Source organism: Thalia democratica, chromosome 8 (genome assembly GCF_965202585.1).
Source record: "Thalia democratica chromosome 8, ktThaDemo2.hap1.1, whole genome shotgun sequence".
NCBI classification, from domain to species: Eukaryota; Metazoa; Chordata; class Thaliacea; order Salpida; family Salpidae; genus Thalia; species Thalia democratica.
Window position 1 is genome coordinate 41144725 of NC_139172.1, and position 21579 is coordinate 41166303.

Sequence of the window (21579 nt, forward strand, 5' to 3'; positions counted from 1 at the left end):
TGAACTTTTTTTTCAAATATAATGTTTAATCGCATGTGTTTTTTGCTAACAAAAGGATACTTATTTCCTTAATACGGAAAAAATGAGATGACCACCCGCGAAAATTTAATAAAAAAACTAAATTTTTCACTCAAGTAACGCTGACTGGTTAAGTTGCTTTACCTAGTTCTCCAGAGGCCATAATTGCCATAACTTCAGTATTTATAGCTTTTGTACGTTTTAATCTTAAACTGACTTACACTATGTTATGACAATAAAAAGCAGAAATGTAACTTTATGTATTTAAAGAAGCTTCATTTATAATGCCTTGGTCTTGAACTTGGCTACAAAATTGTGGCCTTATGGCATCATAATTAGTTTAACTTAATTTACTATTTTACGTTGTGGAAATGTTTTCTGAAGTAACGTGTACAAACTATTACAAAAATGTTATAAAAATAGTTACACATAATTAATTCTTAAAACGCATTTCTGTTATCTATTTTACCTCAGTGTGATAAGTAAAATTTATACTCGACAGAACAATATTTAGCTAAATATTTATAAATATACAGCAACTAGGTGCTATCAAATACTTTTTAATTCAAAACAAGTGACGTACTCAAGTGTTTTAAAGGTTTAATTTATCATTTTGATTTCTATTAGGTTATTTTGTAGAAATAAAAAAGTAATTAAAGAGTTTTTTTTATTATATTTTGTTTAATATAAAAATTTGTAACAGTGAAAAAGTAGCAAAATGAACTTTGGGAATGTAAGTTATATATAACACAAGAAATACCGCAAGAAATAGTAAAAAAAAGTTTATTGCTTATTTTTAAATACTTTTTTTTAAACTTTATCGTTACACCGATAGTAAAACTATAAGAAAAGTCAACAAGATAGTTTTATATTTGAATGTTTGCAATCACAACTTAGTTATTTATTTCTTAAAACTTGTTATCAAATGAACAGAACAAAATTATACCTAAATGTAAAAATATGATTGCTTTAAAAATTTATATAAACAGCATATTATCAGTGAGCAGAAGTTTACAGTTTCGCAGTCTCACCGCAAACTTTATAGCTGAAATTTTGTCAGATAAAAATCACAAACGAAATAGTAAAAGTTTTGAAATGTTTATAAAAGTTTGCAGTTTTTTGTGTCTTTCATAATCAAAATAAAAAAACGAGATTTTTACAAATTTATTTTGATCTGAAACACAGGATAATGCGATTTATTCGAAGTTAGAAATTACTAGATAGCTTTCAAAGTACTAGCAGCTTGGTATAATTCATTTGATTTAATTTCATCGAAAAAGCTTTTATGCAAGTTGTAACTAGTTTTTTGCAATTAGTTTCATAGAAAACAATGCATTTATTTGAAAACACAACTTGTTAAACATGTTAGGCTTTAAACTAAATTCAAGCTGAATATTTTTGCAAGTTTTATTTTCAACATATGTATTCAAACAAGTATTTAAAACTTAATTATTTGATTATTTTTTTAAAATAAAAAGTTATAAAACATATCATTTCTAGCATCTTTATATTTTAAGTTTTTTTTCAAAGACATAGTTTTATTTTGAAAAACAGTTTTATGTAAACTTTGTAATAAAAAATTACGTTAAAACAAACAAACAACAATTCGGAACAAAAGGCAAATATTTTAAAGCTTTTAACTACCAGTAAAGTTGTTTAGTAATTGGGGCAATAAAACCAATTTTGTATAACACTGGTGTAAATAAACCAATTTGTTTACGAGCTAAATTAGGTTATAAAACACTCGAAAGTTTAAAAGCTATAGAAACTTTTACTAGTGCTTTCTTTTACTAATAGAGTTTTTCTCTTTTGTTTCACAAACTTAACTTTCGGTTCAAGTTTTTTTTGTTGATTTTTTCTTCTTTTTGAATACAAATGTGGCTTTTTCGCTTTAGCAAGTTGAGAAAACTTTCGAATTAGTTCTGAATAACATTGTTTTCAATTACAGACGGAGAAAAAAGCTTTTTTTTCAAAAATATAGAATCGAGTTTTAACGTAAACCATAATTGATTTAAGAAAGCGTTGTTTTGAAGTAATGTATTAAAATGTTAAACTTATAAGCTTATATATAGGAAAAAAATAACTGTCATAGTGAATTATTATTAACAAGAAATAAAAACGTATGTTGGAACATAACTTTTTTACGCTTAAAGTTTTTAGAAGTCTTTTGTTGAGCTTGAGCTGATTAATTATTTTACATTGTTTTCCAACTTGTTTTCATTATTTTTTTACTATATTTTGATCAACATAAAATTTGTAACAATGAAAAAGTTGCAAAACGAACTTTGGGTGTGCAAGTTATAAATAAGACAAGACATACTGCAAAAAGAAGTAAAAAAATTTAGTGCTTATTTTCAAATACTTTTAAAAAAGTTATATCGTGACAATGAGATAGTTTAATATTCTTATGTTTACTATCACAACTTAGTTATTTATTTTGTAAAACTTAATATTAAATGAATAGAACAAAAGTCATACCTTAAATGTACAAAAATAAATTCTTTAAAAATTTATATAAGCAGCATACTAACAGTAGGCAAAAATGTTTTAGTTAAAATTTTTCAGATTTAAAATCCGTGTGAAATAAAAATAACTGGTAATTTTTTTTAAACACACGATAATGTAATTTATTTAAAACTAGATTTCACAGAAAGCTTTTAAAGTTTTATTAAGGTATAGTGAACGCAGTTATAATTCATTTGATTTAAATTCATACGAAAAGCTTTTATGCAATTAGTTTTGTAATAATTTTTGCAAACAGCATTGTCTAAATCCATGCATTTATTTGAAATGACAAGTTGTTTAATAAGGTTAGTTTTATATAAACTTTCAGTCAAATAAAAATTTAATTTTTTTTTTTTAATAAAAGTATTTAAAAACATATTATAAGCTAATTTTTATAATTTAACGGTGATAAATATATTTTTTAGTACCAACGTATTTTAATTTAATTTCAAAAGATAGTTTTAAGTATAGATTGTTAAGCGTACATTTTAAGATAAAAAAACAGGTTAAAATAAGCAATAAAGGTTCAAACAAACTAAGCAAACCTTTCAAAGCGTTTAGCTACCAGAAAATTTGTTTACTAATGGGGCAATAAAACCAGTTTTGTATAATACTGGTATAAATAAACCAATTTGTTTACGAGCCAAACTAGGTTATAAAACACTTGAATGTTTAAAAGCTATCGAAACTTCTACTACTGCTTTCTTTTGATGGGAGTTTTTCTCTTTTGTTTCACAAACTTAACTTTCGGTTCAAGTTTTTTTTTTTGTGAATTTTTTCTTCTTTTCGAATACAAATGTGGCTTTTTCGCTTTAGTAAGTTGAGAAAACTTTCAAATTAGTTCTGAATAACATTGTTTTCAATTACAGATGGAGAAAAAAGCTTTTTTTTTTTTTAAATCTAAAATCGAGTTTTAACGTAAACCATAATTGATTTATAGAAAGCGTTGTTTTGAAAATTTTTTGAGTAATGTATTAAAAAGTAAAATTTATAAGCATATATATACAAGAAGAAAAAACCTGTCATCTTGAGTTATTATCAACAAGAAATAAAAACGTGTGTTGGAGTATAGTTTTTTACGCTCACAATTTTTAGAAAGCTTTTGTTAAGCTTTAACATGTTTATTATTTCTAATAGTGTTTTTTAATTTGTTTTTTTTTTCAGTGCAACAATACTGTTTAAGTCAATTTTTTTTTTGTTTGCTAAATCTTTTTTATTTAAGTATTATTTAGATTTACAATTATTATATTTAGTTTTAATTTAAAATAGCTTTTTATCAGTATAACTCTTTCTACTTTTTTAGTTTAAATGAAATTAAACTTTATTTTGAAAACATTTTATTTTACAAAGATAACTAATTTTTGTTGCTAAGAAAGTGTTTAATTTGTTCAAAGTTGTTTTTGATTTGAGTTGTTTAACAAATTTTAAACTTTGGTTGAAAAATTTGTAAAAAAAACTCATAGTTTTGTAAGTCTGTTCAGTCTCACCAACAATTTAATTAACTAACAATAAAATTTAAGCACTAATTTAATAGTTAGAACAAAATACTGTTAGTTTAGTAAACATGATTATTTTTTTAATTGTTAAAACATGCTGTTTTTTCTTAAAAGTTAAAATAAATATTGGCTATATCGAAAACTTAATAAAAATTAACTACATTATAAAAATTACAAACTCAGTTAAGTAGATAAAACTTCAATACTTGATTTTGTACAAACCAAAATGTCGAAAGTTACAAAAACTGTAGTCACAAAGTCACAACTTTACGTTACAATAAACACTCATTAATTAATTCATGATCCTAAAATATTTTTGCACGCTTTTATGAGCTTTGCTTTGAGCTTAAAATATATAATATTATACGTTGAACAACATTTTTATAATATTCGAAATCAAAAAAGTACTAAGGAAAATCTAGTAGCAAAAATAAAGTTGTATGCAAAGTTTTAAAAACAGAAAAAAATTATTTTATAAATCAAATCTTAAACTTTTAGTATTGAAGTTAAATCATTAAATTTCGATATAATTATAAACCAATATATACGTTTTGAAAATTGATTTTAACTATTACAAGTATTTTTTTTCGTTTAAAAACGAAAAAGAAAACTGTTTGCTTAAAAACATATGTTTTTTAATACAGCGCTCTATTTTTTGTTACTATATCTAGTTTTAAGCTGCATTAACGAAAATTTGAAACTTAAGTAGTAGCAACAAACTTTAATCTTACTTTTTTTCAGAAACACAAAATAAAATATTTCTTATTTAAAATGATAAGGAAATGTTAGTTTAGATTTGGCAGTGGTAAGAACTATTTAACTTAATACATTTAAATATTATAATAAGTAGAAATAAAAAAGACATAACATTTATTTAAGTAAATTTAAAGAAACGAACATAAAACTGCAAACTAAACATTTATAAGCCGATGTAAAAATTTTCTTTCTTTAATCCGTCTGGACTTATTATTGATTATTGATAATTTATCAACATTTTTCACTTCTGATAACTCTAACACGTATTTTTGAATGTACATAACGAACTTGCATGAATTTTACTTCGCAACTTTTGTTTTAGGACGTGTGTTATTTGTTATGTTATGTGAGCTGTATATTCATTTTTTCATTTACATTTACTACACTCAAAAGACTTTTGTTTTATTCATTTTCGTTAAAAGTGTTTGTACTATTTTGTTATGACTTGTTTTGCATTTATTTAAAAAGAGCTTTAATGTCAAACGTATATATTTATTTTAAATACTTTGAATTAAAAAAAATTTGACAAAAGTATTAAAGACTTTATTGAGATTTACTTAAGTTTAAACATACACCTTTTGTTGCAGAGTTTATATAAAATTTGTAAACAAAAATGTAAACAAGATAGTAATAAAAATATTATGTTAGTTTTAAATTCTCATAGGTAAACTATAAAGTTACAATACTTTTTTTGCTACGGTTTGTTTTCCAATCTAAAATCAATAAGTTTTTGCATTTGGAAAGGCGTATAAATTTATAATTAGTTTAAATACGTACTTCCTTTTATTTTTGTTAAAAAATTTCAGTTTTCTTGCGTAAGCTTTAAATTAATAAACAAAGTTAGTTTAAAACTTACATTTTTCATTAAGTTTAACAAAAATTACCCCTTCTTTATTTCATATTTAATTAGTATGAAGCTTAAAACTGTTTTTTTACACAAATTAAATTAGGAAAAAAGTTGACCGTGCTTTAAAACAAAAGCTAAACTTTTAACTTTTATATTTATTAAGCTTGGTTAATTTCTTAAACGATTAAGTTCAAGGGCCAAGCAAATTTTAAATAAAAGTACCATAATTTAGTTTAAAATTGCATAACTTTATTTAAGAGTACCACCAGAGAAAATGAGGTAATCTGCTAAACAGTTTTCAATCAAAAATTTAATCCGACTGAATTAGGCTGAAAAGTAGGTCACTTTTCAGTCTTTAGTACCTCGTTACCCTTTTAATCTGAAAATAAATTATCATTTTAGTGTTATTTGTCTTTTGAAATAAAATCTTTGTTGGCTGTAACTTAATTTTACTGCTGTTACTTTTCGGTTATTAAGTTTTATGAGATAACTTAACTTAATTACTTTTCTGGTTATTTATGCTAATTTTGTTAAATACATTTGTTCATTTTTAATTTAACCTTTAAAAATAAGCTTTGCAATCGTTAAAATAACTCAGTAAACTATACAGCTTTCAAAAAACCACTAGTCTAGTTGTACGTACAGTATTGTTTTTGGTAGTAAAGAAAAATTATTTACACATTTAAATTTTATTTCATCTTTTGCTGGAAGAAGATCATATACAGCCAGAAAAATATGTTAAATGCTTCGTTACTTTCACCTCAGTTTTGTAAAAATTATCAAAGCTTTTATTAGCTGACTTTTGGTTATGTCTTATAAATCTTTTTTATTTAATGCTTTAAATTTATACTAAATTCATAACTTTATAAAAAAAAATTGAGCTTAAAGCTTTATAGTAACTTTGGTAAAGTATGATATATAGGTACAAATTTAGTTGAGATTCAAACGAAATTATTTTTAATAAAGCTAAAGCATAATTAACAGATTCATGGCTTAATTGTGAACCCATTTGCATTGAAGCTAATTCAAATTCTACTTGACAACTTAAATGGTTTATTTCAATTATTAATTACCAATCTACCTTTCTATAATTTTTAATAAATTAAATGTAGTGTTTTGAAATTTTTAAATAATTTAGATAAAGGACATTTAAAAATTAAGTTGTATTTTTTGAATTTAAGCTATTTAACTGCTCACAATTTTTTTTTCAATGGAGAAGAGTGATATTTTCTTGTAGTTTATCGATTTTACTTCCAATTCATACTTGACCCCCATTTATTTGATGTATTCAAATTTAAATTCGCCCAACTCGACTGTCAATAGTTTCACAATTAAATTGAAGAAGTACAGAAGAAAATGTGTTTATTGCCAAATTTATTGACCGCGAACAAAAAACGCTATCTCTTTTTTTTCTTTTTTTTTTGTGTAGAACGCCAACATCTTTGTAAATAGTATCTTAGTGTAGATTTTATATACTAAAAAATTATGCAATACACATGCTCCTTAAACAAAAATTTTTTTTTTGCAAAATACTTCATTTCAAAGAATAATCAGTTCTAGTAAATTACTTTAGATTTCTAATTTAAAGTTCTTAAAAAAATATGTTCAAATTTGTTTAAGTTTAGCTTTGTTTGTAGTATAAAGTATCAAGTCGATTTTATTAGACTTTTTGTTTATTACTGTTTATAATTTAGTTGCAGTTTTTTAAAACTGCTAAAAATCAAATATTTTTTTATGTTTGTTAAAAGTTCATTTATGTAAAGTTTTATATTAAACTTTTGGCAGTATTGATAATTGTATAGCTAGGCTATGTAAAACTTTTAAAAAGTTATTATTTTAATTAATCTTTTTAAATTTAACTTATTTAATTTTTATTTATATTTAATGTAACTGATAATTTAATCAGCACAATATACACGTTTTTTTTAACTGCTAATTTTACATACTGTTCTATCATGTTAAAGTTTCAAATGTTATTGAACCATGTTCATGAAAAACCAAGTATGTACACTTTACGTTGTTAGTAATAAAATTAAATAAAGTTTTTTGTCTCGTTTGTTTGTTATATGGTCCAAATAATTTCTTAAAAAATTATTATGTTTACTTAATTAAAGCAATCATGTTAAAATATAACTTTAAGTTGTTCAACGACAAATGTTCAGTTTTTGTTTCAGATTCCAACCTTTTAGCAAAATAAACTTGTTTGAAAACAAAAATCATCATCAGTAGCAAACAGATGGACAACTCGACTGAGGTGTGCTTGAACTTGAACGAATATGACGTCACAAACAAAACAGATCAGCAGTACACTGAAGCGGAACGGATCGTCATCTCCTTAGCAACAGTGTTGTTCTGCATCATTGCGCTTGTGAGTCGGTACATTATATTTCATGAAATATAAAAGGAATCCTTGAAAGTTTTTTTTTAATTGATGAAAAAAAAAATACTAACAATCAAGTTCATTAGAAAAACATTACTTATTTTTTATCTTTTTTATATCGTTTTACGACTAATTATGTACCTTGATAATAGTTAAACAATGATTAATAGTAGCTGAATGAAGCATATCAAAACGTGTTACTAAATGTCATGACGTTCCTTAAAATTTGAATAAATATTTTTTTCAATTTAATTAAAATTTACTTTCAGGTGGGTAATGTGTCAGTGATGGTAGTTGTACTAAAAGATGAACTCATTAACAAACATCGGTTAGTTTTTTTTTTTTTGAAACTCAATTGATTGTAAAGTACCTTAGTTATTTTCATTGAAACTTATTAAAATGAATATGTAAACATATTTGTTATTAAACTAAAAGCAACAAACAAAAAAGCTTATATACTTACTTTTTAACCTCTTCTTTATTTAAATTTAAGTACTTATTTGAACACTTTTTGTTAAGTAATAAGTATTTATTGTGTATACAATGCATGTTTAGACTTGTCATAAGCAACATAGATTTTTTGCTAATTTAACTGTAATGTGTCTATAAGAAATCAATACAAATTTAACCATGGAGATAAGTATGAAATGTTTTGACAATACGCTTTCAGAACTATTGTCGAATTTTTCAGTTTTTTTTATAAAATACTTAACTTCAAAGAGTTTCGTTATAAAAACATGTCCCAATATATTCAGGAACTTCAGTTAAAATTAAATTTATGCCAAAATAGAAAACTAATAGAGAATTACGATCTTCACAAACAAACTTATATTTATCAATACTTTATTTATTTACATCTCACACTCAAAAATTCTACTTACTTATTAGCAATCACAACTGATTGATTTTTCACTCCAGATTTCTATTCACTTATCAATATTTTAACAAACAGTCAAAACTTCTACCTGCTCTCGATGGCGGTTGCTGACGCCGGCGTAGTGCTCCTGGTGGTTCCCTTCTCGCTGACCAATGAGCTGCTTGAAAAGTGGCCGTTCGGAGCCTTCTACTGCAGGGTGTACCTCTCGGTTGACGTGCTGCTGTGCACAGCTTCCATTTGGAACATCTGCGCTATAGGGGTTGATAGGTTTGTTACTTTATTTTTATTTAATTGCTTTTTCAAAATTGTTTACATAAGTATTTTGTTAGGTTGGTTTTGTACGGTTATAGTTTAGCTTATCAAATAAATTAAATATGGTTTTTACTTTGTAAAAGGTTCTAAAAGTATTTTCTTGTTTTGTTAGCTAACAAAATATTTTCTTAAAGATTAACTAAAGACATTTTACTTTATTTTAGTTCAAGTTTCTTATATTGATACTTGAATGCAAAGCCATGAGACTGTGTCTTTATATTCTGTCTGTAATAAGAGTTAGTATTTATTACTTTATGTTTTTGACTAAACAAACTACTGTTTGTTTCAATTTTTTGAGAAGTATGATTTTGTTTTTTATTAGTTAAGCTACTAGCACCGATATTGAAACTTTTTTTTTTCGTGCTTTATAATAAAAGGTAGAGCAATAAATAATTATTTTAATTCAGCGGTCTCTAATTTTAAAAGTTCAAACAATGTTTGCTTTTTTTTTAAGATCACATCTAATTTTACAAAGTACATATTTGGCAATTACTTAGTTTTATGACTATTTGCTTCCTCACAGTTAAACCCTAGCTTATTGATTGTCTGAAGTATTTAATTCAATTCTATTATCGAAAGGTTATGAATTATGTAAAAAGGTTTTGTCTGTTTGTTTATATACTGTTTAAAATTTTCAATTGTTTGAGTAGTTTATTCTATTAAAAATAACAATCATAACACAAGTTAAACGTTAAAAAAATAAAAAAAACTATATTCAAAAAACCCATATTTACTTAATATTATTAGGTATTAGAGAATAATAAAAGTTTGATCTTGTTAACGTTTTTAAAAATATTAACTTTTTTTAAACACTTTTTATTTTTTGAAACATTAATTCTTTTTTAAACAATTTATAGGTATTTTTCTGTCAAGTACCCGCTCACTTTCAGAAGATTCAGAAGCAAAACAAGAGTGACTGCTGGAATCAGCACGGTTTGTTACGTCATAATAGAATTACTTGTTACGTAAAATGGAAAATGTTATGTTTCTTACGTCATAATAGAACTTTTGTGTCCACCGTGAAATTAAATAATTATAATGGGTTATCCTAGAGTTTTAAAACTTTAGTTTATAAAGTAGTAAAAATGTTTTCTTGGTGTTAGATGCATATTTACATTTTAAATGCTGGTTTTCTATTATAAGAACTTTGTAGCAATAAGTATTTGTAAAAAATGACAATAAAGTAAAACTTTTTTTAACCTCCAAGTTTAAAATGTCTTGCATAAAAAAAAGTAAACAATATATGATCAATATGTAAATTTAAACACGTAATAATCAACAACAAAAAAAATACTTTACAAAATTATCATAATTTTTTTATTTGTTTTATTGATTAAACTTTGCCCAATTTTAAAAGTTTTGTGACCAAAACTTATCAAAAACATTAAAATATTACATTACAATATTTTTTTATTAAAAATTACAAGCTGAAAGCTACAGGCTCTTTTATTATTACAGATTTACAATGCACAAATTTTAAAATATTATAAACAAATTTGAGTACTTAGTCTTGCTACTGCAAAGCAAACAAAAAAATACTAGGTTTAATTACCCTTGTTTGAAAATTAGAGCACTTTCACAAAGCAGCATTCTTTTTAATAAAAATATTAACCCAGTTTCAAAAACGCCGGTTTTCTGTGCGCATTTAAGTCAAACATGAAACTTTGCAACAGCTTAATGCCCAATTTACAGCTTTCGATAAATAATTTATTTCGCCAAAGAGGTTCTGATTGTTTTATCCGAGGTAATTGCCTGTCTCTATATTCACACTTTACATTAGCTTTTTTAGCTAAAATACTTCAAAACGCAAGTATTTTATTTTTAACATTGAAGTTTAATTAGTAATTTTTTCGCAAACAAGTAACAAAAAGCGTGCTAAATTCAAATTCATTTTCCTATTGTGAGGGCATCTGTTTAAATATTTAAAAGTTCCTATTGTCGCAATTTAAACGCTCGTCAAAAGTTTTGACAGAAATTTGACAATTGTTTGATGGATTATGATAAATGTCGAATTGCAAAAGTTTTATAAGTTTTCACCAAATGTCATTTAAAGTGTGAAAATTTTATTTGTTTTTTAAAAAGAAGTTTGGTATTTAGTTTGTTTAATTTTTAAAGTAACTTAGTTTTTATTAATACTAAAACCTTTACTAAACTTTTGTTATGCAATTTAAATATTCAAAGTTTTTCACTTTCAGTTTCCAGAATTTTAAATTTGTTTACATTATTGTTCTATTTTGCCTTTGTTTTGGTTTTACGTAACAAAGCTATCAGTTTTTACTTTTCCTTTTTTAAATAAACTTTAATTATATTTATAAAAATACAGTTAAGACAAAAATTAGATTACTACGCATTTATAGTGTAGTGTCAAACTTACACTGTGGTAAGTTTTTTTTAATAAGTTTTGATTGTTTAAACTTCTTTTGTTTCTGTTTCCTGCAAAACACATTCGGAAACAAAACTTCGTTTTTAAGTTTCCTACGAACAAATCAATAAGTTAAATAACTGAAGTCTAGCTGTTTCCAATCGATTTGTCTACTATTTAACTTGTTTATTTGAGAAATTTTCTTAAACTTTTTGAAAAAGTATTTGATAAAATAAATTGTATTATATATCTTAATAGAAAACTATAAACGCAATTTTTTTGCTTATGTTTTTATATCTTTGAAAAAGAAGTAAATTCAGTTAAAGCACTAAATCAAACGAATTTAAGTTATAAAACGTGTGCTTTTGTTATATTTTGGCCAAAAAACACAAAAAAAAGAAAAACAATTCTTGCTTAAATAATATATAATACTACTTATCAATCATATCATAAAACATTCTTAACTAATTGTATTGCAAGTACTACATACTTTGTAAGATTAAATTTATTAATCATTTATCACAGATTTGGATATTTTCCGCACTGGTTAGTATTGTACCATTTATGGCTGAAACAATTAAACAAGAAGGCAGCTGTAGAATAAACAATTCCCCTTGGTTAGTTTTATTCTATAATTCCATAAAATACTTAGTTAAGTAAATTTGTTTAATAATACATTGATAATAAAATAATATTTATTTTTTTCCGAAAAAATCTATTTTTTACAGTTATTATGTCATAAAACCACTTTTAATGATCTTGCAGTACAGTTGCATCAAATAATTTAAAGCTGTACTTGAGAAGCGACTAATATAAAAACAAACTTTGTATTTAGTTTTATATGTAACAATTTATGTTTGATTATAAATCAAAAAAACTCAATGATTTAAACTTCGTAAACAACCTAATTTTACCAACATTGCAGCATATTTATTTAAAATGCAATAGTCAAGGTTTAAAGTTTAATGTATTCGCATTAAACCACGGTCTGTACGAAACTTTTGTAGCTTTTTGAGTACAAACTTAAATACAAAATGTAAATAGTTTCAACGTTTAACTTTATAATGAAATAAAAATATTTACAAATACAAATAGCGTTTTTAAGGCTACTTATAATTTATTTTAGTATTCTTTCCTTTTTTCTAACTAAACATCACCATAAAACACAAAACTTTAAGTTTGTATATCTTTTTGTATAGAACCTAAAGAAACCGTTAAAACTATACATAGTTTTGTAACAACAAGTTATAAAACTTTTAAAATTCAATGAGATATTTAAACGAGCATTTATAAATCAGCATTTAAATCAATTGCTCAGTACTTAATTTGTCATTAAGGATGTTTAGTTTTTTCTAAACCCCATTAATACGCCAGCATTAGAAAATTTCCTTGTCAATTAGCTGAAAGCTGATTAATATTCTTATTTTCTGTTAAATATAAAGCATTTAGAATTATTTTAAATTGCAACGATTTAACTTCGTGAGAAAACACACAAGGTTGAATAAAATGTTTCACTATCTTATTTTATTTTTAAAACGTCAGTTAAATTTTTGTTATTTTATAAGTTTTCTTTAAAAATTTCTTAATTTTATGTAATTAATATTTTTAAGATTTATTAAGCACATATAAAACTTTTTTTGTTAGTTAAATAGTACAAAACAAACTTTTAATTTTAAAACATAATTCATATAAAGCTGTAAAAGTTGAAATATAGTAAGAATATTAAATTTCACGTCCCTAAATTAAAAGCTAGAAACATAAATTAAGTTTTCAATGTTTGTCTGAAAGCAAAGTAAAGCAAGCATTATAGATAAGAGTAGTTATAGGTATAGTCTTAAAATTATATTACAGTACGTTTAGTATTTTTATAATACTTATAAAGTAAAAACAAATATTACAAAATATTTTTGGAGCATAAATTGCTTTTATAAGGTATTAAAAACTTTATTGTCAGAATTGAAAACGTACAATTAAAATCAAAACATACATCTGCAGAACTAATTTGAAACTTATAACAAAAACAATTTACCAGGTACATTATTCTGTCGAGTATGCTTTCTTTCTATATTCCAACAATTATTATTTGCCCTGTTTATTTGAATATATTCGCAATCGGTAGGAAAATTGAAGAAAAAAGAAAAGCAAGGGAAAATAAAAGGTTTTAATTTTAAAAAATGTACAAACTCAAATGATATTTATACAAGTTTTAAATAAAAGCATGAAAAAAAAAATATGTTATACTAAATTTTTTGTGCACTTTGTAACTAGTTTGATTTATAAGAGTAATTAAATAAAAAATTATAATGTTGCATAACTTAATTAATATTTTCATTTTAACGTTTTTTGTGTTTTCATAGAAAGGAAAGTTTAATTGCTCAATCTTTTGAAATACTTTTTTCTGTAAACTTAAGGTTTTTGTTCATAGGTGGAGGAGGTCTAAAATTATGAGTATAGAAATAATTAATTAGATTTTTCTTGCTAATTTCAAAGCTTGTACAAATTGTATATTCTGTGATAAAATTACGACTAATAGTTAAATATTAAAGTTTCAAATGTATAACTTTAAGCTTTTACTTTTTACTTTTGACAAACAACATATAAAGGCTTCACTATTCTGAGCAAAATAAACAGTAAACACATAGAATAATTTTTTTCCTTACTTATTACAAAGAAAGTAAACTTTACAATTCTAGTAAAAAACATTCACTGACAGCTTTAAGGTTCTTACAAACTCAATGTATTAGTAACTTTGATAGTATCATTTTAGTATTTTGATTGTATTTTAGAATAAAATCGGAGAAATTACTACCTCAGTCAAGAAAGTGTTCGGACATCAGTGCTTGCGAACTAAGATCGAAAAAAATTGAAAAAACCGGTTTGCAATATAGCTTTTATATTACCTAACAAATGTTAAAAATTTATGTTTTTCAATTTTTTTTTTATAATTTTGTCGAATTTAAAACAACTTTATTAATCAATCGCATTTGAAAAAAAAATATTAGTTAATAACTTTAACTTATAGTGATTTGTTTTTTTACATTTTATAAGTTTATATAAATTCGAACAATTGTTCAACTAAACGCACATTTTCTATACAAACAAATGATTAGATTTGCAAATTCATATTATTTTATTTCAGAAGACAATGGAATGGAGAACGAAGGAAAAATTTTGTCGACCGACGTAAATTTATCAAACGAAAAGGTTAAAATTAACAGAATTTGATAAATTGACTATTCGTAGCGTTAACTTTAAATAAATTGCTAAATATTAGCTTTTCTTTATTCATAAAATAAAGTAGAGGATTAAAACTTTTAGAAAGAAGTTTTTGAATATAAACTTATATAATCATTTACTTTCGATTTTCAGTAATTAAATTTTTATGGAAAAAACAAGTTCAGTACAAAATTATACTTCTTAGTTGTCTCATTAGCTTTTGTCTATCAGTGTAAAGGTGTTATTGATAACTTATTTTAATTGCAATAAACTCAACTGAATTTGTTCTAATAATTATTTAAATGAACAGCAAACAACTCAAACTGAACTGACAAAAACGAACACTGATCGAAAAACTTCAAAGGAAAATTTGGACAGAAAAGTCCAAAAAGAGTGTGTGGAGAAATCTATTGTCGGAGGAACTTTATTGCTGCCTAATACCACTAATTTGTTAGTTTAGACTTTCATAATTAGTATTCAGTTTGCTAATTTGATCTTAGAATATTTTAGTTCTTATGATTTTAGTTAAACCTAATGTCTTAATAATTTGTTTGCTACCAAAAAACCACCATTTTTGTTTTTTTTTGCTAAAAACAATTTTTAAACTATTTTTTGAAAGCAAACATTTGTTTTAAACTTTTATAAATTTTATACTGATTTATGTAGGTAATTGTATATGTTTAGTTTGTTTTATTGATACTATGTTACACTTATTTTCAATTATTTTGTTATAACAATTAAGTAGCAATAAAAAACAAAAGTATTTTAATCCTATGCCAGATTTTACTATAACATATTACAAGCAAAATATTTAGTAAAAATAAAATTTTACAAATGTATAAGTAACAAAGCAAGTAAAGTATAAGAACCTAAAGGATTAGTTTAAAATTAACCGATATCATAGATAAAACTAGAAAAATATCATCGTTAGTTATGATGTTCATTTGAACAATTTTTTTATATATCGTTACAAAATTTATAAAATATCTTTTTTTTTTAGTAAATCCGACAAGTTCAGCAAACTTGATAAAAAATCGATTTGATTAGTATGGCAAGTCTGCATTATTTCAAAAAATTTGAATTAAGTTATTTTAACGTGTTTAATTTAGTTACTGAAGATTAAAGGTCGTTTTAAATACTTTTAACATAAAGCTAAAGGATACTTTAAAACATATTTAATATAAAGAAGTATACTGTTTTGCGTTCGTTTTAGATTTAATATTTTACAACCATACCATCTTCTGAAACATTAAGTTTTAAAAAAATCATAAGTTTATGTGACGTAATTATTGAAATTAAGTATAAGTTACTAGCATAGTCAAGCTAACAAAAAAGTTTACATTGTGTAAAAATTTTAAAGTATAAAGAAACATGCTTTGTGCCTTTTGTAACTCGCGGGCCGCACTATCTAGTAAAAGTTTTTGAGGTCCGCAGAATTTGACTTTGAGGGCCGTATTTGGCCCGCGGGCCGCAGTTTGCCGACCCTTGTGCTAAAGCAATCGAATAGATTAGATTACTCTTTTTTTTATCAGTTTTATATGTGAAAAACTGTTTGAACAATCAAAAACAGAAAACGCATGTTAATTTTAATTTTTAATAAATTATTTATACTTTTGTGAAAACTCAATTTTTAAAAGCAGAAGAAGAAAAAGTTCAACGAACCATCTGAAGAAGTACTCCTCAAGGGAGAAAAGATTCGTGTTCATCATCAGTCTGGTGATGGGGTGCTTCATGCTGTGCTGGACTCCGTTTTTCACTGTTAGTTACGTCATAATCAAAAGTTTTAACTTATAGATTTGTTAGTTATTTTTTACGTTTTTTGAATACAAAGAGAAACATTTGATAGCTCAGTTTATACAAATTTTTGTAAAAAAATAAAATCACCACTTCTCAAGAAATTAGTTTTTATAAGCGCATAAACTTTTATATTTTTTTAAGTAGTCTTTATATTAATGCTTTTTATGTTGAAAATTCAACTCGTTATAAATTATAATCGTATCACATTCTAACAATTCCACAAACTTTTATGCAAGTAAACAGAAAGGAAATTTACGCAAACTTATTTGTTTTTTCTACTTTTCAAAGCTTTATTTATGTATTCAAGTCGAAATTTTCAGCTTAATATTTAGTGGTCAAAATTATAGTGACATCTAATCTTTAGTTACGTAAATCTGTGAAGTTAATCAATATATATTTGTTTTTGTAACCAAATACGTAAAAAGTCTAATTCATAAACATTTCAATTAAAAAATAAGGTAAAACATTTAAGAATCCAATTCCACAGTTTTACTAAAACAACCAATTAAATCACAGCAGTTGAAATTTCAATCCAATCAAAATGATTGTTTTTGTAATACGCCTTTAAATTATTACATAAACAAAACTAAAATGGTTTAAGAAAAAAATTTACAATAAAAACATATAAATCTAATCAAATTAGTTTTACTTGATAAAATCAAAACATATATTTTTCTACGTTGTGAAAACAAAGTATTACAAGCTTTCAATCGATCAAATAGCTACGTAAATTATTTAAATCAATATATCAACCAAATCTTTCTGTTTTTTTTAATGAAAATCTTAAAAGTAAAACGGTAAACAATTTTGACCCATTAATGTTCTATTTTTTTATATAATACAATGAAGATGCTGCATAGGTAGTATAAACCAATGAAAATCCACTACTCCAGGTTTAAAAGACCAAAACAAAGTGGAGCAAAGTTGAACTAATCAAAATATACTATTTATTATTGCTACTGACAACAACACACTATTCCTAGTTACCAAAACAAACATTTATAACTTCAATCAATCACTTATAAGTATATGTGCACTGTGCACAAAATCAACGACTACCTGGTATTTTTATTTTCAATCTATCAAAACCTAGTATTTCGAAGTCAGACCAATTACAGTAAAATGTTTTTGACAAACAGAAGTATAGTTTTTTATTTGCAATACATTATATTCACAAACCTATTTATTGCACGCGGTCTTCATATAATGCTGCATCAACCCAAATTAAGACATATAAATTAACCAATAAAATCCCAGTATTTTTACTAATAGCCAATGATTATTAAGTATTTGTAGTTTCATTTAATCACAGACCTACTTGTTGTACGCGGTTTGCATCAAATGTTGCATCAACCGAAAACTGTTCATCATATTTTTCTGGGTCGGATACCTCAATTCAGGTCTCAACCCAATATTGTACACCATCTTCAACAAGGATTTGAGGGAGGCGTTCAAGAGACTGTATACGAGGAGGAAGTTCACGTAGTTTCGAGTTTGGGAAAGCACCGAAAGTGTTGAGATGCAGGCTCGTGTTGAGTGGATGGTTGTATTTATGAGTTGCAGTTAAATTGAGTTAAACTATTTGTTTTTGTTTTTTTAGTTTAAAGTTTTTCTTGACTGTTTAAAAAATATTTTATCACTTAAAAAATGATAACGATTAGAAATTAATAAAATACAACTGTTTTGATGTGATTTTTCTAAAAAAAAATTAACTAAAGAATAAAACTTTAGCTATGTCACTAAACTTTTGTCTTAAGTTTAACTTTAGATTTTCTTTTTTTCTTATTAATCTTATAAGTATAAGGATAAACTCAGTTTAAAACGTTAAAAAAGTTTTCAAGTGTTGTGAAAATGCAGTAAACGTTTTAATTAAACATCTGTATTTCTTTGTTTTTAACATAAAAGTTTTATGATTACTTTTCTACCAACAACAGTATTTGATCTATTTAATTTTTGACAATTGTTTTCTAATTTTGAACAACAAAACTTATTGGTTAATTCATATTTTTCGATATTCAATTACTTTCAGAAAGTTTTTCTAGAAAAAACCTAATTAAGTTTTTTTTACTGTATGATTTTAGTACTTCGGCACATTGTTTTCTTAAATATTTGATAACTATAGTAAAATATAGTAGAAGTTGTTTTACAAGTTTTATTATTTTAACTTTAAGATGTTGCAGAACTTTATAAACCAAACAAATAAGGTATTTGATCAAAACTTATTCTATTTTTGTTAAATTAGTACATAATTACATTTTACAAGAAGGCTGAAGATTTTTACACTTTGAATATAAATACAAGTGTATGTAAAAAAAAACGATTTTTTACTTAAAAACAGCACAAACTTTTAAAGTAAACACTGATAAATAATTTGCTTTCAATTTTGAAAAAATTTATTAAAGTTTTGAATTCAAAGCGGATTAATAGTTTTGCGTTTAAAAATTCACATAAACAATTAAAGATTTTGTGTATCTATTGAACGTAAATTATTAAGCTGGGTTTGTCAAAAAAGGTTTTTTCATAAAGGTTAACGCAGTTACTTTTATTTTCCAAAGAAAAAATGTTCGAGACTCAAATTTAAAAACTTAAAAAAAACATTAACTAAAGACAAAAGAAAAAAAATTTGATGTAAGTTTTATTTAATAGTTTAGTATATATAAGTAACTAAATCAAAATTAAATACTATTAACCAATTCAAAACTGAGTTTTTAAAAGTCAAACAATAAATAATTTAACTTTACAACATTTCTGACTATATATTTATTGTAAAACTTTATAATAGACGTAATACTTATACTTTACCGTGTAAGCTAAATAAACATTTTAACATAAATAGTTTAGTAAAACACGTCATAGAGTTTATTAAACGACCAATAAAAGACGCTCAAAATTTTTGGTCCTAAAACCTTTTGCACAAAAAACCTTTCGGTTATCGAATCGCACACCACGGTTACCTATTGACGTCTTGTCCAGGACATATAACTATTAATGTTATTTTTTATCTAATTTGGCTACATTTTTTAAATAATTAAATAGTTTACTACTAAAAATGTTAACATCAACCTCTTTTAGTTTAAACCTATGAATTCATCAATTAACAAATTTATATTGTTTACTCAGTTAATAAACGAGATTTATGAGATCCTCAATTAAAAATAAACTCTAAAATTGAATTAAACATTATTAGAGACATTATGGCTCAGCTTAAATTTATTGACTATATTTAAACAAGAGCGATAAAAACTGGTAAAACTTCTTATTTATACTATAATTAAAACTATATTTAAGGTAAACAAACGTTGTAAATAAACTGTAATAAAGCTTTACATCTACTAAGTACAATAGTAAATTATAGTTTTGTATTTTAAAAAGAATTAACTAAAATTTTTTATTATATGTATTTAAAATTTCTGCAAAATCTAATAAAAACTAAAAATAAATTTAAAACTATTTTAATTTACAACATTAAAAATAAACTTTTACAAAATTATTATAAAGGCTTACATAATCAAATCTAGAAAATTTTTATATTGGTTGTTAAAGAAAAAATTCAGCTAACAGGTTGAATTAAGGATTTCGACTTTATATCTTTTTAAATGTTGGATGCCAACAGAAAACAATTTTTTTTTGCAAAAAATCTATTTGTTAAAAGATTAAGTGTGCTTTTTATAAGGCTTTAAAACAAATGTGCTAAAAAAATTTAAAAATTGTTCTAAGCAAGACAGTGTTATTAATCCGTTGTGTCGATTGTGTAACTCAATAACCGAAAGGCTCTTTGTGCACTAGGTGTTTGGACAAAATATTTTTATCTTTTTTTTTTGTCATTTAATAAACTATAATATAACTATTAAAGAAGGTCTGAAGACCTTTTTTTTTTATTGCAAACAAAAGTTTTTCGTGAATTCTAACTCCGTGTTTTCAAAACATACTAACTTAAGTTGTCAAAATAAGTAAAAATTGATAAACGCTTTGATTTACTTTAGATATAATGGTATATGGAAAATCTTGCTTTTTTTTAAATATTTTAAGTTAAGCTGAATTGATATGTCTCGGTCGACCACTCTGGATATGATCTTGCACAATTCGAGTCAAAGATATTTTAATGCCATCATTATTAAAAGTCCTACGCCTGCACAGGACACTTAAATAAACTGAGCTTTTTGTTATCATGTTTTTTATTTGTAAACTTTTTGATGTTTTAATTTTTTTACTGTAAACTACTTAAGCTTAGCAAGCTGTTTTTAAAACCAAGTATTTTTTTTTTATTAAATTATAAAAATCTTAATTATCCATTTACAGTTTTTGCCCCTGGTTGCATAAATTATAAATGTTTATGTAAAAACAATTCCCTAAGTTAAGATTTTGTTTCTATGGACACTTCTGAAACTTTTCAGTACATATGATTAATAAATAATAAAAGAACATTTAAACATACCAAGTAGCCTTTGCATTTTTGTATTTGTAAGTAGGAAAGGATAGTATATGTGAGTATGTTAACGCAGTTACCAAAAGCTAAGGCACTAGTGAAAGATTGGTTGTTGTGTTTAGACGATGAAAGTATACAAAAAGGTCAGTATTTATTTTTAGTATTATTATTTTTTTTTTACTTACAGTATATTTTTTTTAGTTATTTTAAAGAACTTACTACTCTCAGTTAGATATTGATATATCTGTATTTGCAACAAAATATTGTGAGTTCACACTGGTGGCAGTGATCACATGATTGGATTGTTGATGTGATTTTTGTTGTAAGATCAGCAGATACTTGTGTAGGGGCTTGAGCTTCATGATTTTTTCTCACTTTGTGGTTTTTAGTGTTCAGATTTTAACCTTGTAAGTGTTTGCCAAATGGTGTGTCACCAAGAAATATTTTATCATTTAAATATCAGTTTTTTATTTTTAATATTTATTTAGTTTAGTAATTTTAAAGGGGGAGGTAGAATTACAGTTTATGACAAATTACTTGCTTGACCTTCTTGTTTAACATTGTAGAGTGAAGAGTGATCCTGATGT

The 21579-nt window shown here is 24.6% G+C and overlaps 1 protein-coding gene across 1 annotated transcript; it reads left to right on the forward strand.

The window, feature by feature from the left end:
• Nucleotides 1–736: 736 nt before the first annotated feature.
• On the forward strand, nt 737–18106 carry LOC145843236 (alpha-2 adrenergic receptor-like). The gene is made up of 13 exons (XM_082950698.1): nt 737–751; nt 7052–7081; nt 7928–7990; nt 8272–8330; nt 8955–9146; nt 10049–10124; nt 12079–12170; nt 13586–13711; nt 14340–14428; nt 14693–14757; nt 15080–15219; nt 16410–16527; nt 17879–18106. Exons 1-13 carry the CDS (start codon nt 737–739, stop codon nt 18050–18052), a joined length of 1239 nt encoding a protein of 412 aa, XP_082806824.1. The 3' UTR covers nt 18053–18106.
• Nucleotides 18107–21579: the final 3473 nt, after the last annotated feature.

Coding starts and splice junctions, on each gene's coding strand:
- LOC145843236 (XM_082950698.1), top strand. Junction 14,758..15,079: donor TAAATTTATCAAACGAAAAG/GTTAAAATTAAC, acceptor TTAAATGAACAG/CAAACAACTCAAACTGAACT. Junction 16,528..17,878: donor GCTGGACTCCGTTTTTCACT/GTTAGTTACGTC, acceptor ATTTAATCACAG/ACCTACTTGTTGTACGCGGT.